Genomic DNA, 27,453 nt, shown 5'->3' on the forward strand with positions numbered 1-27,453 from the left:
CCAGGGAAACACTTGTAGAACAAAGCCTTTTATGGACTCACTGGGAAGTCATACAGCCTGTGGATATTTGGGGAGGGGTGTGTGTGAGGGGGGTGCTCACACACAGAGTTCCACTGACTCTCAGGAGAAAGCTTTGTCATGCACGTTAATGAATGACAGACCTTCGGTTCTATCCCAATCAAGCAAACATTTGTTCAGCAGCCCCTATGAGCCAGGGTCACAAAGATGATTGCTTCCTTCCAGGAGCCTATAAACTTGCAAGGGACTCATGATCAGCTTGTTTTGGAAATACCCCTTCAGCAGTTTTCAGAAGAATGGGCAGAACAATAGAAAGAGAAACCATCTGGGAGTTGACTTTAACAGTGCAAGCAAGAGTTGTGTGCTACATTCTTTTCTTTTTCTTCCTTTCTTTCCTTTGATGGGGATAGAAGGTGGGAGGAGAGGTGGTCATGGGAAGGGTTAAGGGGCTGGAGAAGCACAGCGACTCAAAGGTGAAGCCATTGCCCTTCACCTGCTGAAGAGGAGAGCAGCCAAGGCACAGAACAGGGCAGCTGCAATGCAGATAGAGGTCGGGGTGGGTGTGCTGTGCTTGAAAGAAAGTGATTCAGCTAAGAAGTTGCCCACGCCTGTTCAATCCCTTCAGATAGAAAAATCTGCCACAAAAAAAACAAAACAAAACAAAAAACGAAGAAAAATTGGGATAGAAAGCATGAAAGACACAAGGCGACATAGTCTTTTCCTGACACCCTTAACCCTTGGGTTCCACCTTCACCCTTACGAGCTGGTGCTGGAGAAAAGGGAAGGCAAGCTCACTCCAGTGTATGTGCATTCCATCATTTGTCAAGCAGGAGCCGTGTTTTTGCTGGGTCTTTGTTGTTCTCAGGCTCTGAGCTAAAAATAGACTTGCCAAAGAAAGCTCCCTTCAGCGGTTCTCAACCTGTGGGTCACGAACAATGAGAATACATCCTGCATATCAGATATTTACATGACGATTCATAACAGTAGCAAAATTACAGTTATGAAGTAGCAACAAAAATAATTTGATGGTTGGGGGCCACCACCACATGAGGAACTGTATTAAAGGGTCGCGGCATGAGGAAGGTTGAGAACCACTGCTAGGTGGTCCTACCAAGGCGATTTACATGATGAGCTTTGAGCTTCAAGACTAATTTGGAACACTCCTGCATTTGATGTGCTCCAGGTGTGTGTGTGTGTGTGTGTGTGTGTGTGTGTGTGTGTGTGTGTGTGTGTTTTCAGGGGTGGCTGCTTTTTCACAACAGATTTCAATGAAGTTGAAAGTTCACCTCAACGATCTCAACTCTTGGGCCACAAATTAGGACAGGAGGTGGGGTGAGCATCGTTTAGGTGCCATGTAAACCCCAATCAGAACCTCTGCATAAGGCTACCAAATTCTTCTGCTCATTTTTCTCCTGTTTCAGGTTAAAAATATCTGCCCACATAATTATACTCCCCTAAGCTTTCTGCCAAACCCAGTAACTTGGTGGGGATCATAATCCCCTTTTGACATTTATGGCGTAGCAAGTCAGCTGGAGAGTAGTCTGCAGTTGTTTCTGTAGAGGCTGAAGGAGTCCTTACCTCAAAGCACAAAGATCCTAGAGGCAGTCCTCAAATTGAGTCCTCAAATTGAGTGACATGTCATATTCAGGTCACTCTGAGCAGTGTCAAGAGCCCGAGCCTGAAACCTGGCTCCATGGCTGCCTGCTCGGATGTGGAACCTGCCTGCCATGCCCGGGAAGTGCCCGGGTCCCCGTCATTAAATAATAAGCTGTTAGTGTTGACCCTGTCCAAGTGACCCCTTTCAGTAGCATGAGTCTACTGACAGGTCTGACTTCTCTTTCCAAAGGGTTCGTGTATAACCTGTCACATTATAAAAACATCTTTCAAAGACAACTTAGTAAGCCATTTTGACAACTTCATGGGATGAGTTAAATTCTAAAAATGAGGAAATGAAAACATGGGAGAGTTCATTGACTTGTCCGGGTTCAAACTTGCCCAAATCTCAAGCATAAGACTTGAGGGAAATAAAATTGATAATTATTTTGGTCGCACTCAATATCTACTTGGTAATATGCCTTCCCCTCCAGAAACAAGATACCTCTGACCATCTGTTAAAATCTCAAGTGTTGCCTGGCCGCGGCGACCTATGAACTAAGAGGTCATAGTTCAATTCCCTGTCAGGGAATATGCCCGGGTTGCGGGTTCAATCTCCAGAGGGTCTGCAGAAGGCAGCCGATCCATGATTCTCTCTCATCATCGATGTTTCTATTTCTCTCTCCCTCTCCCTTCCTCTCTGAAATCATTAAAATATCTTTTTAAAAATCTCGAGTTTTGCTCTCCATTTACTGGTTTGACAATTAGGGATTAAGAGCCTAGTGTGTGCATCAGGCATGTAGTAGCTTTTGTTATTATTTTGTTTTATTTCATTTATTATATATAGGGTGTCCCAAAAAATATATGCACACTTAACAGTTGATAGCTCAATTAATGATTCTTTCTTTTCAGATTTAACCCATTGGAATTAATTACGATTCAAAGTGTGTATACATTTTTGGGGGACATGCTGTATATGTTCTGCATAATTTTATAAAGTCTATTTCTTAAGATTTTTAAGAAGTATTCTTGTTTAAATGAGACCTTGTTTGCATTACATTTCTCATTTATTACAAGTAGAGAGGAAAGCTACTGCCATTTCCACTTTAATTTTCTAACCAACCACCCAGTTGAACTCTCTAATGAGTTTTAATAGTCTTTAAGTTGGTTCTCTTGTGCTTTTCAGGTAGACAACTATGCCCTCTGAGAAATAACAATACTATTCATTTTAACATTTTGCTATATCACTCCTTTCATCCTTCTCTTTTTCTCTGCTCTAACTACCTTCCTTAATTGAACTGTCTCATGTTGCTTGAAATAAAATACTCTATGTTGGAATGGGGGTAGTTGAGGTTCAGAGAAAAATTCAACATTTCCATATCTAGTGGCTTTCAGGGGTGGAGGTGGAAGCAAGGCACAAAATCTGCTCGAGCCAGATTCTGAAAAATAAGCTTAGAGGGTGAGGTCTGTCTGGGAGAGCTGGATGCAATGTTCTATTTTGTGCAAGGTTCTGATGCAAAGTGAAGACCTCAGCTATTGCTGCTCCCTCCAGAACCAGAGAACATCCATCCCCTATGTAAGCAAACTCTAGGAACAACCATACGCAGGATTGCCCAGCATCTGGCTTGGCAGGAAGAAGACCCTTTGGCCAGCACCACGCAGACCATTTCTCCAGGTGTCCACATCAGTTGGCTTCTCTCATGTGTTTCTTGGAGTTGACCCACAAGGTCAAGAACAGCCTTCAACTGGGGCTAGACATGACACTGTGGAATGATAGATAGGCACGTGAGCTCTGGACTTCAACTGAGTGGACTCAAACCCTGACCCACCACTTCTTGCCTATGAGACCACTTGGGAGCTCTACCTTTCTGTGCCTAATTTCCTTAGCTGTAAAATGATTTTAATACGTATACCTACCTCACAGGGCTTTAGGAAGGAATAAATTAGAAAATGTATGTGAAGTTCTGAAAACAATGTCTGGCATATAGTATGTGCTCAATAAATCTTGGCTTACTGCTGGGCAAGTGAGCCTCATTATAACTAGGGTTCGGTATGCTCTGGTGGTAAGACTTTGGGAAAGAGGCTTAAATTTTCCATTAACCTTTCTGAGCCTCACTTCCTTCATATGGAGGTAAAACAACTTCTTCATTGAACTGTTAGGAGAATTACTTGAGCAAATGTATATAAAACAGCTGAAAGGATAATGAAATAAAGTTGCTTTCCTTCCCATACAGTGTCTTTATTAGATTACTAGAGGCCCGATGCATGAAATTTGTGCAAGGGGCTCGGCCCTTGCAGCCCTGGCTTCATCCAGATTACCTTCTGCTGTTTGGCCTAATTAGCATATTAGCTCTTTATTATATAGGATAAGTTCTATGAGGATGGAGACTCACACCTATGCCTAAACCCAACAGGGACACAAACAGACACACCCATTAGCTCACCTTTTTTGTCCCAACACATCCAGCATTTCCTCTTATCTCTAAAAGTTACAAATTCCAACACAGGGAAAACAGGAGATCACAGGAGCTGTCACATCATCATGGAGCAAAGCCAATTAGGTCAGAGCCCTCTCGGAAACCAGCTCCGGAACCATGAGGAATAAATGTCTGTTTTCAAGCCACCTGGTCTCTGGTATTTTACAGCATCCCAAAAAGACTAAAACACCACCACTTATCTCCTCTGTTAATTGGTCCTAGGAAATTCCCCATGAAGCCATAGCTGTGGGTTGATGGGGAGAGGGTGAAGGTGTGGATAGTATTCTATTTTTAACTGAATCATTTGTGCATGAGTGTTTGTAATTAACATTTATGTTTTATATCTTATTTGTGCTTATGCAAACAAGAAGGAAGGATAAAAGGAGCGGAGCAGGGAGAGAGGGAGAGAAGGAGGAAAATCTTGAAAAATATACCCCAGAAAATGAAATATGATCAGCCAGTTAAGCAAGTGGTTATTTCTGTATTCTAATTAGTAGTAGAAAACTGAGTTGCTCTTTGATATCAACTCTGAAAACAATGTTTCAGTTGCTCACTAAATCTGAATTCCCTAAGCTTTAGAATGGAATTCCTAGTGCCCGGATTGCAGAATTTCTGGTGAGTTCAGACCCAAAGAATATATAAAAACTAACATGTTTGAAACATAAAATAATTGCTTATTAACAATATTAAGAACATTCTTACCTAAAACTGTGTCATCTCAATATATTGTGTTCTATTGCTAGAACACAATTATGCCATGTATGTTTTTTCCAAATTGATAAGCTTAAAATGCCTAATGAACTTCATAGTACAATCCCTTTTGATCTCCTGGTTCTACCAACAAAAGATAAACTCTAAAACTGACACACTCCGAGGATCATAAAATGGGAATTACAAGGCTGAATACTTGTCAGCATTTGGTTTCAGTTTTAGAAGTTCTGTCTACTTTTTGCATTTAGGCTATTTTATATATCTTCCTCTAGGCATTAGTCATCGTGTTTATAATTTTAGCAAGTCTAATATTTATGTGTTCAGTGAACACATAACAGAATTCAGGCACCCACACAGAAAAGGTTTTAAGAACTCTAGTAGCACTTTGGTGTGGTTGTTTTAGCAAGAAAATGGACACATAGGATGCTCTCCTGGAAATGTCTTTGTGATGATACGGAATTTTTAAAATTCCAACTATACAATTGACAAAGCAGGTAGTTGTAGGTGGGTGAATGCATCAGGAAACAGCAACAGAATCATAATGCAGAAAGGATGCAGGTAGAATAGTTAAATAAAGAACATCTCCCAGAAGGTCCTGATTTGACCAAAAGGAAACAGACCTAAGGCAGTGAGCAGATCTGCCGCGTTATTTTGCCACGCCACAACAATTATCTCTGGCTTTACGGTAGCTGCCGGCTCAACTCTAAATCCCTATCTAGAACCTTTTAATCAAAAGCGGCAAATGCTTGGATTTGTGAGGTTTTAATAATGCCAGATCAAATGACTGCATGTGAAAGGAGAACATCTGAGCTGGCAATACTTGGATTCTGTGTGCTCCAGGAAAAAGAAATATGCACTCATAGAAATGACACCGACAGAGAAAGCATTCATCTTTACAGTGAAGGGTAGAAGTTCCTCTTGGATTTTCTGCCGTGCTGCTTGTTTTCCCTGCTCGCGGTTTAAAAACTGGGGTCAGGACGAAACCAGTTTGGCTCAGTGGATAGAGGGTTGGCCTGTGGACTGAAAGGTCCCAGGTTCGATTCCGGTCAAGGGCACATACCTTGGTTGCGGGCACATCCCCAGTAGGAGATGTGCAGGAGGCAACTGATAGATGTTTCTCTCATCGATGTTTCTAACTATCTTTCTCCCTTTCTCTCTGTAAGAAATCAATAAAATATATTTAAAAACTGGGGTCAGGCTTATATAGGAGCTTCAAGATGATAAATGCCTACAATAAATGCCTACAGGTTATACCAGCTGATCCTGCCAACATGAGGTTGTGCCCAAGCCAAAGCAAGCTTTAAAAGCATGCACGTGAATCAATGAAACAGAAAACCACCTGGCAGCACACACATGCCCAATGGAAATGTATGCCGCAAAGGGACTGGGACCCAATTGTGGTTTTCTGGAAGCGGGTGGTAAAGTGGAAAAAAGAAAGGAGCGACAGCTGGGAGATCTGGATCGTTAGGCTCACTTCAGCATTTTACCGGACTTGTGAGACTGAGTAAGACACTTGGTTTCCATGGGAGTCAAATAGGGATAGCAATGTTTAGGCCGGGCTGGGCACATAGTAGGCTCTCAAAATGTTATTTACAATTATTCATATTTTATTATTATAATCTCCCAAGATTACTGTGCTAAACAAAAAATGCATATAGAAAAACTTGCAACCATTATGTAAACATAAGGAACTATGTAACTTACTGTAGGTGAAAACACTGGTGCCCTACCTCACTGTTGTTACCTGAACCTTTAAAAGTCAGACGATTGACATATTTTTGAAGGTATAACACGAAGTAAGAATGTTAAAAACATTCTTGACAATGATTGCAACCAGGAAAAGACTACCTGTGTATACGGATAAGGACTGAAAGGGAACATGGGAAAATGAAAACCATCAGGGCTATACCTAATAATCAGACATAATCTCTGCCTGGTCTAGAGAGTGAACATTGTATTACGATAAATGCTTCATTATAATGGGATACATGTTTCAGTGAATGAATGGATATAACCAGAGTGCACAGAGAGAACTGATTTTTGTAGGAGCTGGAAGAGCATGGGCTTATAACATAAAGAGAAGGCAAGGTCCCACCAAAGAATGGGACCATATCCTTGAAAACTATAGGGATCCAGTTTTGAGGGGCACTATAGAATCAGAATTGGGGACAAGGGCTTTGGAATCAGTGTTCAAAGCCTGGCTCTGTCACTTACTATGGTGGATTTTAAAAGGCAGCCCAAATCTTTCTACTGCCCTTCCCGATGGGAACTGGCCCAGATCTGTCTACTGCCCTTCCCAATCAGTAGGTAGAGTTCATGTCTTTACTCATTGCATCTGGCTTTGCCATGTCATTTGCTTTGTGACACAAGCAGAAGCTTGATAAGCACTTGAGCATTGTGGCTTGTCCTCTCTTTAGGTGCTGGGAACACTGAGACCATCATGTGCACAGCCATTAGCCTGCTGCTGGGTAAGGAAGGGACTGTGAGAGCTAGCAGGTGACCTCAGTCGTGTCAATGAGGCCAGAGAGACTAGGAGTGGAACTGCCCAGCTGAGCCCACCCTGATTGCTACAGATTTCAAAGAGGAAGAGAGATTGCTGTCCTAAGCAATTCGAACATGGTTTATTATAGAGCAAAATCTAACAGGTACACGCTGTGGCTCTGGATAATTTACTTCACCTCCTTAAACTTTGGTCTCCTCATCTGTAACATGGAGATAATAACAGTCATTGTCTCCTAGGTTGCTGGGAGTATTAAATAGATGATGCATGGATAATACTTACAGTGCCAACACTAGCTAGCGACTAATAGTATGATGGCATACTTATGCCCAGAATTTCATTTTTCCAGAGATCAGAAGCGGCCCAATGGGACGCTATATGTGCTGTAACTATGAGAGCCATAACAGTTCCTGGGACATGTTCTAAAAGTAAACAGTGGGGTGTTGTTGTTGTTTGGGGTTTTTTTTTCTGTTTATTTGCATAGTTCATATGTCAGTTACTAGGTATTAAAATGCTATTTGGTGAAATGCTATGTTTCTATAGGTTTTCTTTTTCCTAAATTCAACTTTTTTTCTTAACCATTGCCTCTGCACAACAAAGTCTGGGCAGCTGAATTTTCTGTTTTCTGTGACTTCAGTGGAACATGATATCTTCCTGATTCATCTCCCATGGGGAGGAAAATCATACCTGACTACATCACAGGAAGAAGATGTGGGTTTGCTAATGGCCTTCTGAAAAAATTAAGTGCTAAGTGGTTCGATTCTTTCCACTTCTCTCTCTGAAACATCAAGGCTAACAGAATTAATTTTCTAAAAATTAAAATTCTGTCCTAATGGAACACAATTATGAAACTATGTGAATGTTCCCTTTTCAATAATGTAGGTTTAATTTTAAGTAACTTCAAGTAATATCTAATAGACATGAGTGTTTATAGTCCCACTGAAGTCAGAAATTGACGTAAATTTAAAGTAGCTGCAAATTACTGTACAATCTTTACATTTTGAATGTTTTCCCCTTTTTAAAATGAGTGATATGCTAATATTTCACAGCTTTGAACTGGGCTCCCCTGACCCTCAGTGCTCCCCTTCATTGTAGTAATCCTGAAATGCAAAACTTTGCTCAAGATAGCAGGTTTATCCTCCAAAAACAATTATCAAAAGAACCTTTAGTAATGCATTTACAAATAGCAGTTTCCTGGCGGGCAACAGCATTGTCATACCTTTAGTCTAAGTTCTATCTGAACTTGAAACATGAATGTCTCTAAGAACATATGCAAGGGCTACAAGACCAAATTTCCAATCACAAAGACAACTAATGAGGGAGCTTTCAAAAAGAGCCTTGTTTATGTTCAGAGCATCAGTTCCTCCATTTGTTTGAACTGATTTATGCCTTGTTTGAATTATATGTGCCTAGAAATAAAAGATACGGTACCTAAGTCATAAGGATACTTCTGAATGCCTGGCCAGCATGGCTCAATGGTTGAGCGTTGACCTATGAACCAGGAGGTCACAGTTCAATTCCCGGTCAAGGCACATGCCCAGGTTGCAGGCTCCATCCCAGCGTGGGGCTTGCAGGAGGCAGCCAATCGATGATTTTTTGTCATAAATGATGTTTCTATCTCTCTCGCCCTCTCCCTTCCTCTCTGAAATCAATAAAAATATTTTTTAAAAAGGACACTTCTGAATCTCCCACTTGTATTTTGAATCCTAGTAGGGTGTTCAATTTGGAGACAGTATAACACACAAGATGTGGCTGTGTAATCAGAATGCCTTCACTTAATAGCTCTGTGCTCTTGGGCAAGATGTGTCAGCTCTCTGGGCCACAGGTTCCTCATCTGCAAAGTATAATATTACCTCCCAGACCTGAGCAAGACAAGGCACGTCAAAGCACATAAAACAGTGGCTGGCACATAATCAGCGCTCAGCACATGCTTGTTGAAGTTGGCTAGAGCATTTGACCCTAGTTGAATGTGTCCTGTGATTGAGATAGTATGGCTCAGACCACTGTTTTGGACAGGGCACGATAGTCAATGTAGTAGGACCCTCATCTAAGACAGAGGTTGACAGCACTGAGGGATCGCCTATCAAGTTGTCTGAGACCAAACACTATTATATGATACTATATACTAGGATAGTCTGGGACTGTGTGGAAATTGTTTGAAGCAAGAACCATATGTAGTTTTAAATTTTTTTCTCCAAAAACCCACAAAAAACAGCCTTTCTTAACTTTCTCCCTTCTCAGCAGATGCTTTGTGTCATGGTCCTTCTTTCCTTTATTTCTTACTAGAGGCCTGACGCATGAAATTCGTGCAAGAGTAGGCTTTCCTTCCCCCTGCTGCTGGCACTGGCTTCCCTCACAGCCCTGGCTTTGTCAGGAAGGTCATCGGGAAGGATGTCTGGTCTAATTAGCATATTACGTTTTTATTATTATAGATAATAGAAGCCTGAAGGTTGAGGAGGTAAAGGCTGGCTATTAAGAAGAGAATGTTTAAAAACAAAAACTAAAACAGGGATGTTGCTGAGTGGAAAGACTGCACTAGAAGGTTGGATGACCTTGGAGAGGTGAATCACCTGCTCAGTGTTCTCATGGACTGATTACCTTTCTAAGATCATTTCGAACTCCAAAAGTTTGGGACTGTGTGATGTGGAATCAGGGGAAAGTAAGTCCCAAGAAGAAAGAAGAAACAGTAGAAAATAACGGGGGGAGGGGGGGACTATGTAAACAGAGGAATGGCTTCTCCAGTTTCGTACGGATTTTTAAGACAGATGCAGGAATCTGGGAGTTTTCAGTATTACAAGAAAACAAATGCAGTACAAATAAAAATTGTTCATGTACTCAGAAGTAGATTAACCAGTCGGATCATCTAAAAAGTTAGATTTCTGTTTTCAGAGGAGTTAAATCACCTGAACGCGCTCAATGTTGGTGGTCATCAGGGAAATGCAAATAAAGCCACAGAGATAACATTAGAACTAATGCAGTGTCCATTGCAGGAAAAAGACAACCGGCAGTCGTAATCCATTCTTATGCATGAGCACCAAGAGTCTTGTTTGAGAATAGCCAAAGCAGCATTGGTCGTGACAGGCGAAAACTGAAAACAACCTGCCAGTCCATCACCACACAGCGGATTAAATACATCATGGCAGGCTCGGACAGTCCAATTCTCCACAGCAGCGAAAGAGAATACATTCCACAGCACACGTCTTCATCCATTTTAAATGATCTCTGCATAGTTTACTTTTAATGTAGTTTAAACACTCTGTTTTCCTGAAATAAGTTAGGAGGAAATATGCAACAGCACAATGTTTTATGCAGTTTAAAACACACTAATGAACTTCAAATATTTTCCACAGACCCATACAAATATCCCTACATGTGTAAGACATATATTTGTAAAACATGGGGGTGTCATGGAATGAAGGGAATTTTGAGTGGGAATTGGGTTATTTTCAGGACAATTAATAAAATGAATTAAAATGAGAAAGGGGATTTGCAAGCAATGATGATGACAATTCCAGGTCCCTTCACTACCCCCAAAATAACAATAATAAAATAAACAAACTCAGGAAATATAAGCAGGGAGGTATGCTCCTCTTAAGATGCCCAGAATGACTTTCCTCTTCTCCTTCTGGAAAACTGCTACTGACCTGTCAGTATTAATCGTTTTCCTTTGGTGCCTGGCCAGTGTGACTCAGTGTTGAGCCTCAACCTATAAACCAGGAGGTCACGGTTCAATGCCTGGTCAGGGCACATGCCCAGGTTTCAGCTTGATTTCCAGTAGGGGGCATGCAGGAGGTAGCCGATCAATGATTCTCTCTCATTATTGATGTTTCTATATCTCTCTCCCACTTCACTTATTTAGACATCTCTACTTATTTTGTAATGTTCTCAACTATCTTAAGCTGAATAATAACTCCCCCACCACCACACAGGAGTAATATCGTCACTCCACGGTGACTCACTAGATGGCTTCCTCAAAGTATTAGACCACTGCTTGATAGACTTGGGCATTGTGGCAGCTTGCATTTCAGGGAGAAAACAGGGGACAAAGATGCCATCAACAAGCACCTCTGGTCTGTCTGAATAGCAACTGCATTGATACAATCTCCCACTATATACCCTGGTAAGTTATCATTGTGAACGGAAGAGAGAAAATCCCCATTTTCTGGCCAACTCTGCAATAATAAAGACAGATGAAACAGGTATGTTTCCTAAGTCCAGGCTTTCTGGGTAAGTTGTCCTCAGCCATGGAGGGAAGAACATGGCATTTGAGGCTTAAGGCCTGAGTCATCTTTTCCAGGCCCCTTGTCAAGGGCCTAATGGATGGCCCAGGGCTGCCAAGTCATTGGAGGAACACAGAGGGTTACAGAAAGCAGGGCAAAGCAGCGATAGAACCCTCCCTGGAAAACAGTGGAAAGAGAATTTTTGAGATGCATTGGCCCCCAGCACGACTCTCCAAGCTTTTGGAACACATTTCAAAGTAAGTGCAAAGCTTTTTAGATAAAGAGCAGGAATTATTCCCTGTTTTGGCTCGAGTTCCTGTTCTCTGTTTTGAAAGTCTTACTACTCACTTTCAGGGATGTCGTTTAAGATTCATAATGATGAGCAAGTTGAAAGCTCATAATCCTTTAGAGATTGTAAATGGGCAGGTGACACGTGTTTTTGAATGTTGGGGTCCTATACACAGAATGGGTCCCTGCCTCTCGGGGAACCAGAGCTCTCCGTGCCTGGCTGCCAGGAATGAAGAGTCTATGTGTTAGACTCTCTGAATGCTGGCCCTTTCATAATCCGTGACCCATTTAAACCTCCAGGAATCCTTATGATGCTTTTCCCCTCCCTCTGTTATGAACCAAAACTGTCTTTCCCAGGCTGACAGAGATCCAGCTCTCCCCAACAGCCATTTGTAAACTTACCTAAAATTATTACTCAAAGAATTTCTCCAGCTCCAGGTTTTCCCTTTGTTGCTGTTCTTGTTTGTTTGTTTAAGCATTGTTTATTTATCAGTACAAGTTACAAAGAAAACAGCCCTGGCTGATGTGGCTCAGTTGGTTGGGCGTCGTCCCATGCACCGAAAGGTTGCCTGTTCGATTCCAGGTCAGGACACCTACTCAATTCCCTCGTAGGGGGCATGCAGGAGGCAGCAATCATTGTTTCACTCTCACATCGATTTTTGTTTCTCCCTCTCTCCCTCCCTCTCCCTTTCTCTCTAAAAGTCAATTTAAAGAAAAACAAGAAACCATGGTGTTCTAAGAACCAAACCTGAACATCCCCTGCACAAGCACACTTCTATGTCTCTGCTGATACTGTATAGTCTGCTCAAGACTTCTTCCAGGGAAAATTGTAGTCACCTTCCAATTCCACTGGAACCTTCTCCAACATCCTTTCCACTTGGTGGACCTCATCCTTCCCCTGCCTGTGCCCTCAAATCATGCTGTACAGACTTTTTAAAAATATATTGTTATTGATTTCAGAGAGGAAGGGAGAGGGAGAGAGGGAGAGAGAAACATCCATGATGAGAGAGAATCATGGATCGGCTGCCTCTTGCATGCCCCCCAATGGGGATCGAGCCCACAGCCCAGGCATGTGCCCTGACCAGGAATCGAACCAGGGACCCTTCAGTCTGCCACAGGCTGACGCTCTAGCCACTGAGCCAAACCAACCAGGGCTGTACAGACTTCTTATACAACGTCTGCTTACACTGAGAGGAGCCTGAGGTTTAGAGTCTGAACCTAGGGGCTGTCCTCTCTACTCTGCACTTACCATATCCCATTAGGGAAGTCATACAGCTTCTCAGATTTCCAATGACTTCATCTACAAAATGGGTCTAATAGCATGGTGCCTTGCCAGGTTGATGTTTGGGAATAAAAGACACCAAAGAAGAAAAGAAAAAACAGGATGTTTTCAGATGGTAGGCACTGAGGCCCAACATCACGAGCTGGCCATGGGAGTCACGGTGGGATTCTCAGATACAGGGAATGGCCACACGCATCAAAGCTGGGAGAGCGAACAGACCTGGCATTTTTGAGGGGGCAAAAAGGCCAGGACGGGCTGGATCCTTTGCCTTTTAAACTATTACCCTGCACTCATAGGAGAGGGTATGTAAAGTTAAATGCTAATTACTAAAACAAAGAACCAAAAGTGATGAGCAACTTTTATCCGGATTTGGAGCAAAGCAATGAGAGAAGGTTGAAAGCATTATGCACTGTTCTGTTGAGCAGCGTTACTGCGAACACAGGTGTATGTGACCAGGCGGAAGGCTTTGCCCTTCTTACAAATTAATGAATGTGTAAATGAACCAGGAGTGGGAGTTTCCAGTTCAAGTTTGTGAAGATAAATGTCTGCACGCCTCATACTTCTGCTGGCTTGATATTTAACCAGCAGCCAGAGTGAAATAAATGGACCATAAAAGGAAGCTACAAAAATCACAGGGTCCTGATACAAACTGGAGACTTAGGATAATTCTTTGCAACTTGAATTTCCCCAAGCTTCAGCAGCCTATGGTAGAAGTAAGCTCGACCATCATCGCTCAAACATCACTCCAGCTGCTGATGCAGGACCTCCAGTCTTCTGTGAGGTCTCACCCCCAGGATAAGTGGGAGTCCTGAGGGGTCTCTCACAGGGGGCCATGCAAAAGTACACTTCTGCTCATATGTGTGTTTTATCAGGTGTCCCCTGGGAATCACTTTGCTGGCCTACCATCCACTGACCTCCAATACATGAAGGACATCAGTCCTCTCCACTGTCTGTCCTCTGGGCGTTACTATCAGTACATCAATGCCCCCTTAATACCAGGCCAGGGTTGGTTTTCATGACAACGTGGGAGGACTTAGATTCAGCATCGCCATCTAGTCCCAAAGCAGCAGTGCATATGGCCCAAGCCTCAAGGCATCCTACTCAAATAGAGTGCCATCCATTTCTGCCATAGCCCTCCACCCACAGACTCAGACAACGCAGTGCCCTGTCCACTTCCACGCCTATGTCCAGAGATGAGCTGTGACCCTTTACTTTCATGCAAACCAATGAACCACACATTCACAGATAGCCATGACTCTCAGTTTAAGGTCCTCTCATTCCAATCAAGACAAAATCCTTACTATCAAGGAGCTTGTGTAATTTTAAATCTCACTGCTTTGTAGAAACATCCAGTGTCTTTCTCCATTCAGTGCACGGAGGGCACTCAGAGTAATGAATGCCGAGGCTACGTTAAGGCTCAGGGGGCTACCAGGGCAATCTCCTTTCACATCTCATTAACAAACACTGTGCCAGAGGCTGAGAAAACAAGATGAACATGACATGGTCCCTGCCCTAGTGCAGCTCAGAGCCCAGCGGGAGGACAGGCAGCTTCATCATTGATTACTTAGGAGAGGTTGCCATGAGAACATGGTTTGGGACTTTAAATCAGATTAACGGGGTCAAGGAAGGAGATTTTTCAAGAGTAAAAAAAAAATGTTTGGAGATGTGTTTTGAAGAATAAGACAATTTAACTAGGTAACGTGTTAACTAGTCACAGAAATCCTTAGTCTTATGCATAATAGCATACCTCTCTTAGGGAACTGGAACTACCTGTAGTTTCCAGAACTGATCAAGACTTTGCTCCTGTGTTTCTTTCACATAAATCCCTTTCCATCTTACAGCTGTTCTTCAGTCCTTACAAAAGTAAAATAAAATCCAAGGTTGAAAAATTCCTTGTTGTAAGGCCATGTTGTAAGCCATCAAAGGCTGGAATTGCCCATAGACCCTGGGGATTTCACTCCCTCGCATTAGATCAGGCTTCACATCTGTACACATTCATTCAAGTCCTATACTTTTCCTTATCACAGTTCATGGGAAATGCGTGAGTGTGTGTGTGTGTGTGTGTGTGTGTGTGTGCGCGCGCGCGCGCGCACACGTGCATTAATTAATTCCTGTCTCTCTCACTGGGCTCTAAGTTCCAGGAGAACAGAGTTAATCTATCTTTTCTCTCTGTTGTTCATTTCTAGCACAATGCCTGGTACAGAAGAGATGCTTGAGAAAGTTGTGTTGACACTGCTGCTCTGCCATTGTGTGCTCTGTTTGCTGCTATTGTGATGTTAGCTGTCAGAAATTGTCTCTATGGAACAATCAGGAATTGTGTTTTGAGGAGGATAAAGCCATGGTTATTGGGTTAGCCATCCTGGCCTGATCAAATGAGAGGCGACGGGATACCATGATATCTAGAGCTCTCTGAGTGCCAAATGTCCAGTGAGAGGCTGTCACTCAGAACAGGAGTTTTCAATGGATGGAAAAAGCAATAAGTTCTTTCCAAAGGGCATGAGCTAAAGCGAACACTCAGAACCAGATACATAATTCACAGGGTCCAAGGCAAAATATAAATGCAGCGCCCCTTGTTCAAAACTTATTTAAAATTTCAGGGAGCTGCCGAAACCGGTTTGGCTCAGTGGATAAAGCGTCGGCCTGCGGACTGAAAGGTCCCAGGTTCGATTCCGGTCAAGGGCATGTACCTGGGTTGCGGGCACATCCCCAGTGGGAGATGTGCAGGAGGCAGCTGATCGATGTTTCTCTCTCATCGATGTTTCTAACTCTCTATCTCTCTCGCTTCTTCTCTGTAAAAAAATCAATAAAATATATTTTAAAAAAAATTTCAGGAAGCAACAGAAGAGCACTGAACCAAGTGCAGGAGTCTGGGTCACGTCACAGGCTGCAAGCATGAGGCTGGCCTTGCACACATTCACAGCTAATAGAGCAAATCTAAACTTAAGTTTACTATTTTCTATTAGGAAATTAAGGATGGACTTTTGCATATTTTTAAGTGTTTTAAAAATCTAGATGTATTTCCTTTCCCTATGTAGAGATTGTATCTTCAAAAAATACTGGATCCACCCTAACCGGTTTGGTTCAGTGGATAGAGCATCGGCCTGCAGACTGAAGGGTCCCAGGTTCAATTCCAGACCCAGGGCATGTACCTTGGTTGTGGGCTACATCCCCAGTAGGGGTCCTGCAGGAGGCAGTTGATTGATGTTTTAACTCTGTCTCTCTCCCTTCCTCTCTGTAAAATCAATAAAAATATATATATATTTTAAAAAATCCTGGATCCTTCTGCCGCTTTATCCAATGGGGCCAAGTCTATGTTTCTGTAATGTCTGTTCAGGCAGAATGGCCTGCCTACCTGTGAACAGCCCTGAGCTCATTTCTATAGGGCAACACCCAGTTGCTCTACAGCGATGAAGGTCTGGCCGAGATTGGAAGCTCCACAGTCCAAAGAGCATGGATTTTGAAGCCAAAACGGGTTCTAATTCTAGCCCCACTATTTATCGTCCAGTGACTTAAAGCAAAGACCTGAGCCTCCCTAAAACCTCAGTCGTGTCATTTATAAAATGGAAGTAGTAGTACCCACCTAGCCCAAGAGTGTGGCTCTGGGCATCCAGTGAGATGAAAAGCCTACCGGGCTTTAGCTCCGGAAAGCACAACCAAGTGAGGACACAGGGCATTTCATTCTCTCTCTGCTTCAGTCCCACGCTGAATGGCGGGAAGCCTGGTGCTCTCAAGCCAGGGAACCCCAGCTTTGGTCCCTGATCTCCGTCACCGAACCCTATAAATAACTTGGCTAAGTCACTGCCTCCCTTTGAGTGGCTGCTTCTCAGTGTGAGGAATGAGGGAGTTGTTGCAGGTGGTTCCTCCTGGCTGAGTCACTCTCGGGTTTTCTATTCATTCCCGGGTTTGGTCGGAATTTCCCCGACCCCCACCCCCCACCCCCAGCCTCGTGAAACAATCACCCCGATCCGGGGGGCGTGCGCCCAGCCCCCAGCATTGGCTCTCACCCGCGCGCCCCTGCCTGCCCTCGCTACCGGCCCTGGCCCCGCAGCCCCGCCCGGAGCCGTCTCCCCGCCTCCCGCTTCTCCGGGGTGATCGAGCCTGAATCGGAGCCCGCTCGCCCCGCTGCCGGGGGCTGTCACCACCCTTGGGTCGCCAGCGAGGTGGCTGTGGGCTCGGCGGGGCGGGGCGGGGCGCGCTCTCCTCTCCCCACGGGAGCGCGGGGGACGTGGGCAGGGCGGGGGTGAGGCCGGTGGAGGGCGCATCGGAGCCTCGGCGAGGATGGGAGTCCCTGGAACCCCGAGCTGAGCCGCCCAGCGCGCGGCGGGGAGGGCGCACCGGAGGAAGGCGAGCCCCGCTGTTCCTCCGGGAGCCCCGCACCGTGCCCGCGCCGCCGCGATGATCCCCCCGAGCGGCGCCCGCCAGGACGGCGTGGACAGGCTGCCCGAGGAGGCAGCGAGCGCCGAGCAGCCGCCCTCTCCGGCATCCACCGGCAGCCAGGAATCCAAGGTACCGCGCGCATTGCCCCAAGAGAAGCAAACTCTCCATTTGTGCCCCTCTCTGGCCACCTTGGTTTCCTCTGAACTGGCGCTGGCGCGGGGGGTGGGCTGAGACGGGCCCCCTAAGTCCACCAGGTTTCAAGGACTGGTCCTCCCTCGAGACCTGAGTGTCCGGCTTGACTCGCTGCTCAGGGTGCTGGACCACGTTCCTGTGGACCCAGCCTCCTCGCCCTCACACCCCGCGGGCTTCGCTGGGCTTCTGCCCCTGGAGCTCACGCAATTCACCTGGACTCCGGGGTCAGCGCTCTTGGGTGCTGATGGCTTAATTGTTCTTTGCCTGTTTGTGCCTCAAACGCCTGGGCTTCTGGGGGCGGACAGCCCAGGGCTATTCCTCCAGAAAAGCCAGGAGGGCGTTTGCGGGCCAGCAAAGGGTTGTCTGAATCCCGAGGGTCTCCGAGACCCTCCGTTCACCAGAGCCCAGCCCGCACTTGGGATGCTGCGGGTTTCAGGAAAACTGGGCGGTGGGAAAGGCTGTGGTGGCGGGAACGGGGATGCTCCTCTGGTGGAAGTTAACACTCGCGGAACTTTCATTTGCTTCTCTGAGTTACGCGAACACATACACAGAACCGACCCGCGGCACCTCTCCTGTCGCTGCCGCTCGGAAACTCTCGTGGGTGCCAGGCACCTGTTTGGCAACCTTGGAAGAGGATCCAGGGAAATGCCGCCGCTGGCAGGGAGATGCCGTTTGGAGTGAAAACTGTAAGATGGACTTGGTAGTTGGATGGATTTTTTAGAAGTGCAAGGTTCCTGGCTCTTTATACAGGTCTCCCAGTGAGTTCCCCCAGCATATTGGGGGGTGGGGGGAGTCGTTGTGTAAGAGTGAAGGAAAGAGGGGTGCCAGTTTGGAGGGCAGGTCTGAGGGGGCAAAGGAACCCCCCTTCTGTGCCTCCCCACACACCCCTGGAAGCCACTGACACATGGAAGGAGCAAAATCACAGCTAAGTGGCTTTCAGTTTAAGCGTTGCTGGGCACCGTACCTATCCCAGCCCCCGAAGTTAGGAGGTAATTAATCCAAGACAGAGAGCTCTGCATGCTTCTTATTTTTATGTAAATTTTTCTGCTAGATGTCTGACCTGGGGCATGTGTGTCCACTTTTCTAAAACACTTGGAAATAAGGGCAAAGCCTCACTTTGCAGAGTCATCGTGAGGAACAGGTGAGATGAGCTGAAGACCACCCTGGTATACTCCCCCCTGAGAAAAGGAGATGGCATCCATCTGGCCCCAGATGATCCGTTCCAGGGCAGCCTCACAACCCACACATATGTACCACTCTTCTCCACCCAGAAGTGTTTGGGTGTCTCATTGTCCGTCCTTGACCATCGGTCACCTAAGTGATATGGGTTAGTGGCCATTTCAAAGGTGATCTAGAATACTGAAAATGAATGTAGCTAAACTCAAGAGCGAAGCTGGCATTTATTGAATTTTAGGGACAGGAAAGGAGAGAAACATCAATGGGAGAGAGAAACATCAATCCGTTGCTTCCTGTAGGCACCCCAACTGGGGATCGAACCCACACCCTAGGTATGTATGTGCCATGACTGGGAATCGAGTCCGCAACCTTTTGGTGCACGGGGTCATGCTCCAACCCACACAGCCACCCGGCCAGGATGGCATTAAACTCTTTGAATAGGGCCTGTTGCTCTGCAGTAGGTGAGTTCTGGAAAGTGCTTAGCATTTAGATACACAGCAGCCGGGTTCAAGCACACCACATGGGTTTGCTATTTATAGATATCCTAATGTAAATTCTTTGGCAACACAAAAACTACCTATGTAATAGCCATAATTAACCACCAATTTATCTGGCTTATGGTTTCAGATTTGCACACGTCCGTGTTTCTCAAACACCCCTGAAGTCTGTTTACACATTCCTAAATTTGCTGTCATGTCTTAGGTGCTCTTAATCAGTGGAGATGGGCTATGCATTAGGGGGTGGGTGGGGGAGGGACATGAACCCCAGGAAATTGAACACAAAACAGGGCACCCGAATGAATTCTCCTTGGCACAGCCTTTGTGATCTTCTCTGAGGGTCCCATGGTGTGGAGGAATGTGTGGTGAGGAAACAGGATGGCGAGAAACAGGGGCAGAGGCAGCCTCCGCTCATTCTACACCAGGAACGCCACATCTGAAGGCTCACTGGCATTTGCAAGAATCTTCCTACAGATGAGAGCCTGGGGAGGACAATGTGAGCAGGACAGTAGCCATCATTCCATCTTACTCCCCTGAAGTGCTTTGTTTGTCTGAGCACCGAGTGGGACAAGCCCGGGCATTAAGCTTTCTCAAGAAACATTTTTAAAATAACTTTTTAAGGAAACCTTTCTCTTGGATGATAATAGTAACAAACACTTCTTGTAGAAATTTGCAACGTCCAAGCAAAAATAAAGAAAAGAATAAGATCACCTATTGGCCAAAACCCACCGGCAGCTACTGATAATGTTTGACCTATATCGTATGTCCTTTTTCATCTCTTTTATATTTGCACAATTGAGAGAACAAGGGTGCGCATCTGCTCAATGCTTGCCACATGTCCGGCACAACCTGACTGTTCAGGATTACCCTCTGAGGGCAATTGCACTGGTATTTCCATTTTATGGATAGGCAAGTGGAGGCTCAGAAAGATGACTTACCCTCAAGGACTCGTAGTTGAGTGACACAGCAAGGACAGGGACTCAGGTGGCATTGGTCGGGAGTGTGAGTTGTGAAACACAACACAACATCTCCCATTTCACCTCACATCCTAACCCAGGATTTGACATGCCACTAAGTCATTTACAGCAGTTATTTTGGCCTTTTTGTCTTAAGAAATATTTGAAAATGAATTGAGCCACACTATCACATAATGATTACAAACCAATTCTTGTCCAGGTTCTAGATTTTGGTTTTGCTGCCCTTTCCCTGAAAGTATATTTGTGGAAGTAATTAAATGGAATATCACAGAATCATCTGGAAAATGAGGCCCACGACAAACCCTTTAGTCCAGAGGGTTCAATAAAAGAGGAATGATGATGATTCAATGCCCTGAGCACATAAAAATGTTTCCAGAAGCGCATTTCTTGGCAGATGCTTTGGAATGCTAAATCATGGGATATCAGAATTGGAAACACTAAAGATCATCTATTCCAGGTAATTTTTAAATGATGGATAATTTTATTATGCACATTTATTTTATGGTGGAGAATTTCAACATACACAAAAGTAGAGAAAACAGTATAAAGAAACATGTACCTAATCACCTGGCTTCATCAATTATCAATTTATCATCTTGTTTCATCTATTAACCCTTCCCACACACACACACACTGGATAATTCTAAGCAAATTCCAGACATCAACTTATTTCATCTATAACTATTTCAGGTCACATCTCTAAAAGGCAATGCCTCCTTTTATAAACCCATTATCACATGTTCCAGGTGTCCAAGGGTCAATATATTCTTTGGAGATTCATGAATGATCTTTTGAAGATCCATAAACAACCAGAACATTCAAAATTGTGCAAGTACATGGACATGCGCATCATCCGGGGAACGGACTATTAGCTTATACCAGATCAGTAACGTGTCTATACCTTCAACATTTATTTAAATATCCCCCTTTATTTTGTCTCTTGAGTCAATCCAGGCCCAGAGGGAGGTGGTGATCTACCTAAGATCACGCAGCTAGTTACTGGCAATACCCGTGTCTAAAAACCCTGTCTTGAACTTTGGATACCCCAATGCAGTTTCTTCAAGAGCGAATTCCTGTAAGCACAAGTGGCAACGTAGTTCATATGGTTTTCTTTTTCATCAAATTAGTTGAGTTGAAAAAGTTTGAAAGCCATGAACCTCTCCCATCTATCTTTCCACTAACTATTCCAGAAAAACCACAACCTAATTTATTTTCTAAGTGCTTGACAGAGAACATGGAACACTAAGGAAAAATTCACATTTCAGCGTCCCTTATTTCCATGAATGTCTTTTCTCCTACCAAGTTATTGACAGAATTCTAACAACATAGCTCTCTAATCCATTTAGAATTGGTTTCTTGGCATGGTGTTAGGTAGGGGTCAAGATTCATTATTGCACTGCACCACCAACTTTGCCATAAATCAAGTGACCGCATATCCAATTTATGTGGAGGTTTCTGTAATGCCTCATTGGTCTGTTTGTCTATCCTTGTACCAAGGCAGCCCTGTCTTGCTGTAAAGGCTTTATGAAAAAGTTTTGTTATCTGGCAGATTAAGTCTTCCAACTTTGCTTTGCTTTTTCAAAAATGGTTTTGGTTTCTTTGGGCCTTTGGCATTTCTATGTGCATTTTAGAATCAGCTAATCAATTTCCACAAAAACACCTGCCTGGATTTTGATTGGTGTTGTAATAAATCTAGAAATCCATTTGGAGTGAAAGGACATGTTTATACTAGAAGTTCTTCCAATAATATATTCCACACTAGTATGTTTTCTTCTGCCATTAGCTGAGAACAGAATTTCATTATTTTTGCATTTGGGGTCTCATTAACTGAGAACATAATTGCTTTACTTTTGCACGTGGGGGCTTCCCAGGTCAAAATTTGAGCCTCAGGTCTGTGATAATGAATTCCCAGGGAAATTATTCATTCATTCATTCATTCATTTTCTAGCTATGCTTAAATTTCTTTATCATCTACCTGAGTCGGTGAGAAGTTTGTTTTTAGTTCATTCCTTTCTTTTTCAGATCTCCAATTCATGTAGGCATCCAATTCCAACCCCCTACATTTATTTCTATTTAAGGTGAAATATACATAAAATAAAGCATACTGTCTTAACCATTCCTTCAGTGGACAGTTCTGTGGCATGAAATACATTCACATTGTGTGCAATCGTCGCCACCATCTGTCTCCAGAACTTCTTGCCAAACTGACACTCTGTACCCATTAAATATTAATTCTCCATCCTCTCAATCAAGCCCCTGACCACCACTGTTCTATTGTCTGGCTCTATGAATTTGACCACTCTAGATTCTTCATGTGAGAGAAGTCATGTAATATTTGTTCCTTTGTGACTGGCTTATTTCACTTAACATAAATCTTCAAGGTCCATCTATGTTGTGTTATGTGTCAGAATTTCCTCCTTTCTTAAGGCCGAATAATATTCAATTGTGTGTCTATACCACAATTGTTTACCCATTTTTGTTTATCCACTCGTCTGTCAATAGACACTTGGGTTGCTTTCCATTTTGGGCTATTGAATAATGCTGCTATGAACTTGGGTGCACAGATATCTGTTCAAGTCCTGCTTGATTACATGGCTGGATTACATGGTAATTCTGTTTTTAAATTTTTGAGGAATCATTATACTGTTTGTCACAATGGCAGCCCCATTTTAGATTCCCACCAGCATTGCAAAGGGTTCCAATTTCTCCACATCCTCACCAACACTTATTTTTTTTCTATTCTTTAGATCTAATGGGTGTGAAATGATATCTCATTTTGATTTTGACTTGAATTTCCCTAATATTAGGGAAGCTGAGCATCCTTGCATGTGCTTACTGGCCATTTGTGTATCTTCTTTGGAGAAATATCCATTCAAGGCCTTCGCCCATTTTTAAATTGGGTTGTTTGTTTTCTTGCTGAGTCAGTAAATTTGAAGGACAAAGATGCATTTAATTTTCTTATTGTTTGAATTGCATTTATTCACTAGAAGATTGTTTTACATATTTTTCATATTATTTGTCTTTTTTCTTTTGTGAATTCTTTATTCATGTCCTTGTACATTTTAATAAAGTATTCATCCGTTTCCTATTGATTTTTTAGGATTCTTTATAAATATTAAAACCATGCTCTTCCATATATGTTGCTAACATTTTTCCAACTTATAATTTGTTTTCAATTTTATTACATTTTCAACATAGAAGATTTCTTTTTTATGTCGTTAAATGTCACAAATTCATCTACGGTTCCTTCTTTCCATTTATATTTAGAAAAGTCTTCCCCACCCTGGGAGCAGATTAAATATTAACCCATATGTTTTTCAAGATCCTTAACATATACATTTTTTTACTTTTATCACTTTACTCCATCTGGAATTTATGTTGATATGGGATACAGAAGAAATACAATTTTTCCCCAAATGATTAATAAGTATTTCTATAACCATTTGTTGAATAATGTATTCTCTTTTTTTAAAATGTTACATTTATTATATAATAAATGACAATATGTATTGGGTTCTCTTTTAGAGTCATCTGTTATATTCTAATGATTTTGCATTTATTACTATCCTGTACTTTTGCATTACTATTTAAATGTTTTAATTATGATAGCTTTTTGTTGTTGCTGTTAATGCTCACCTAAGGATATTTTTTCTATTAATTTTCAGAGAGAGTAGAAGGGAGGGGGAGAGAGAGAGAGAGAGGGAAACATGGGTGTGAGAGAGACACATTGATTTGTTGGCACCCGTACACACCAGCCCACACAGGCCGGGGATCGAGCCTACAACCAAAGTACGTACCTTTGACCAGAATCGAACCTGTGACCCTTCAGTCTATGAGCCAATGGTCTACCCATTGAGCCAAACCGGCCAGGGCTAATTATTGTAGCTTTATTGACTGACAACTGATAATACAAGTACCCTCCTGGGAGTTTTATTATTTATTTATTTAGCTGCACTCACCTTTTTGTTTTTCCTTCAAGTTATAAAAATTATATTTTGAAAGTAATTGCATTATACTTTTAAGATCCTTTTAGTGAAATCTTCACAAATAATGAGATTTCTCATCCAAGAGCATAGTATATATCTTTAGTGACTAAAATGTCTTTTATGCCATTTACATGTGCTTGGTAATGTCCTTCAAATAATTCCTGCCTACTTCTCTGTTAGCTCTGGCCTTGGTATGTATACGCTGGGTTACTCTTAAGAACCATCTCTTATATTTTCTTAGCTGGTTATAGCTGACATAGGAAATCTGCTTTATATTAACCTTATAATCTAAGATATTTTAGTTTATTTCTTATTCATTAGTAAAGACATACAGTGTTGCTTACTGGCTCAGAGCATGGGCTCTGGAATCAGACACAGCCATCTTGAAATCCCATTGCGCCACTTTGGGCTGCCATTTAACACGCTTCTCTGTCCTTGACTCTCCTGGGCGTCACTGTTCTTTCTGCAAAGTGAGCATCAGAACGCCCTCTGAAGCGCTGTCACTTGGGTTAAGTTAATTAGTGTGTGCTAAGTGCTTACCATGGCACCTGGTACAGAGTAAGTAAATGCTAGCTATTATAGGAGATGGTCATAATGTCTCCAATAATAATTTTGCTTTTCTCATTCTCTCCCTTTTTTGGGGGGAGTAGGTAGGACCAATGTTTTGCTATAAGTGTACATTGTCTATAAGTGTGCATTGTGCATGTTTAGTGCTAAGGAGTGGTCTCAGCTCCATTATATTTCAAGCCACTCTGGAAACCACTGCAAATGTAGACATACAGCCTGAGAAATAGAAGGTGGGTTTTTGCAAATTTAACTTCAAGACAAACTCATTTCCAACTAAATCATTCCTTAAGCCCCCCCTTCTACACCAAGTCCCAATTTCCCATTCATGTGGCAATTAAATTAAGACTGTCTTTCTTGTGTGCAAGAAGGGTAATGTTCCTTAGCTTACTAAGAGTTTCCATCAGGAATGGAAGTGGAATTGTTTCAAATGACTTCTTGGCAAGTATCAAGGTAATCATGTGATTTGGGGAGCCTTTGGCCTCTTTATGTGATGGATTATATTAATAGATAGCCTAATATTAAACTCTTCTTACATTCCTGGAAAAGGTCCTACTTGGCCATGGGGATTTTCTTTTAATAAACTGCTGGGTTTTGATGGCCAATGCTTTATTATTTTTACATCTATATACATAAGGGAGATTGTTCTCTGACTGTAACTTTGTGTCCTTGGTCAGATTTTATTTTTAAGAATATGCCAAGTTTTAAAAATGATTTGTGAAGATTCCATGGATGTTTTTGCTTTTTTCTGTGGAACAGTTTATAGAACCCATCTCCTCTTTGAATGTTTGTGGTGGGGAAAAACTGTCAATAATACATAAACCTAGCACCCATTTTTTTAAAAAGATTGGAAAACTTTTCACTTTTTTATTCTATTTCTTTTTTTTTGTTTGCCCAAGTCAGGTTGGTTAGCTTCTATTTTGCTATAAAATTATCCATTTCATTTAAATCTTTCTAACCTCTCTGGATGAGTTATTGTAGGACAGCCAGAAACCTTCCTTCAACCTTGCCTCCTCATCACTCTCTTTGGCAGGATTGCTAGGTGCTCCTATCCTGCGAACACCCTTATTTGTAGTTCTCTGTTTATATAACATGAGTTTCTTAGATCTGGATTGGGAGTCAGGAGAGTTAAACAGCAGTGCTCACATTTGCACTTTGAAGGGTGAGGATAAGAGGAACCATTAATGTTGTAATATTGAAGCAAAGGATGGATTGTCATAGAGAGAACCTAGAGCCAGGGAGGTGAGCAATTCAGTCTTAAGAAAATGACAGAGAGAAAATGGGAAGGAAGAGAAAAGAGCACACAGGAAAGAACTTTCCAAGGCAAGTAAAATTGCCCAGTTCCTCCTCAGAGAGTCACTTCACAGAGATTGATTGGGGGTGGATGCTGGGTTCAACCAAGAGGGCCCTTATCTGGCCGGAGACTACAGATAAAGTCAGTGACCAGAATAATTGACTAGAAAGATGAGAAAACCATGGAGACAGGAAAATCTCAAAGGGTGAGGTAAGGAAGTCAAGAGAGCATTTAAGAGCTGATGTTAGCAGTAAAGAAAATAAGGAGCAGGATGGAATGAGGTAGAAACAAAGTCATCAAGAATTCAGACTGTGAACACCATGTTTTACTGAAGCTCTTCTCTGCAATGTTGTTTGGTCCATGTAGGTTGTCAGACAACCCTCAGTTGGAAGGATTGGGTGTGAGTCACAGTAATCTACACAGTAATCATCTTATGTGGCAAGAAGATGGCAACAAAGACCAGACTTGTTCAACAAGAAAAGACTTTGACTTGGGGGTTCCATTGGCATGTCATCTCTCCACAAAATGTAAAACCAGGTGTGGTTCAATGAGTAAGACCTTGGATTGGAATAATTTCCTTCAGTCAAGGGGTCTTGCTTGTAAATAATAGTTAACCTATATAAGAAAAGCCTAATATGCTAAGTATCCGGTCGTCTAGTTGGCCATTCAGCCAATCAAAGCGTAATATGCTAATGATATGCTAAGGCTGCTTAACCACTTGCTATGACGTACACGGACCACCAGAAGGCAGACACTCCGACTGGTAGGTTAGCTTGATGCTGGGGTCCGGCTGATCAGGACTGAGTGAGACTGGCCGGACATGCCCTGGAGCCCTCCCGTGACCCTTCCCCAGCTGGCCACCCTCCCATGTCCCTCCCCAGCCCCAATTGTGCACCAGTGGGGTCCCTCAGCCTGGCCTGCGCCCTGTCACAATCCGGGCTGAGGGACACTCCCCCTCCCCCTGCCATGAGTGCATGAATTTCATGCACTGAGCCTCTTGTTATTTCTATAATAGAAAAACCTCGCTGATCATCATTTTGGCATAGGTCTGTTTCCTCCTCCCTGGGTTAATCTTTTTTCTAAAAGTACAATGGAAGTGCTCACCCTGGAGTTTAATAAGCTTAATGAGATTTTTAGAACTGGTTTCTTTAACTATATCTTTGCAGCAGATATTGAACCAAAGTTTCATTAAGTGGGGTATATATGACTTGGGTGTACATATGAAAAGTCAATTGCAAATTGGATCTCTGTTCGTGGAACAATATTTTCCTACCAAGTTTCATTAAGAAATTTGCGAAGTT

General features: G+C 43.0%; 1 protein-coding gene across 3 annotated transcripts in view; it reads left to right on the plus strand.

The window, feature by feature from the left end:
• The first annotated feature begins 17,304 nt into the window (after window positions 1-17,304).
• STAC (SH3 and cysteine rich domain) overlaps window positions 17,305-27,453 on the plus strand; it is a 98,488-nt gene continuing 88,339 nt past the window's right edge. For 2 of the 3 annotated variants that reach the window (XM_059664234.1, XM_059664235.1), the window contains exon 1: window positions 17,306-17,595. In XM_059664234.1, the coding sequence (XP_059520217.1) occupies window positions 17,485-17,595 (111 nt within the window). In that variant the 5' untranslated portion in view covers window positions 17,306-17,484. Of the gene's footprint in view, window positions 17,596-27,453 lie in introns of all 3 variants that reach the window. The other variant, XM_059664236.1, reaches the window with a different exon arrangement.

Source organism: Myotis daubentonii, chromosome 14, assembly GCF_963259705.1.
Source record: "Myotis daubentonii chromosome 14, mMyoDau2.1, whole genome shotgun sequence".
Lineage (NCBI taxonomy): Eukaryota > Metazoa > Chordata > Mammalia > Chiroptera > Vespertilionidae > Myotis > Myotis daubentonii.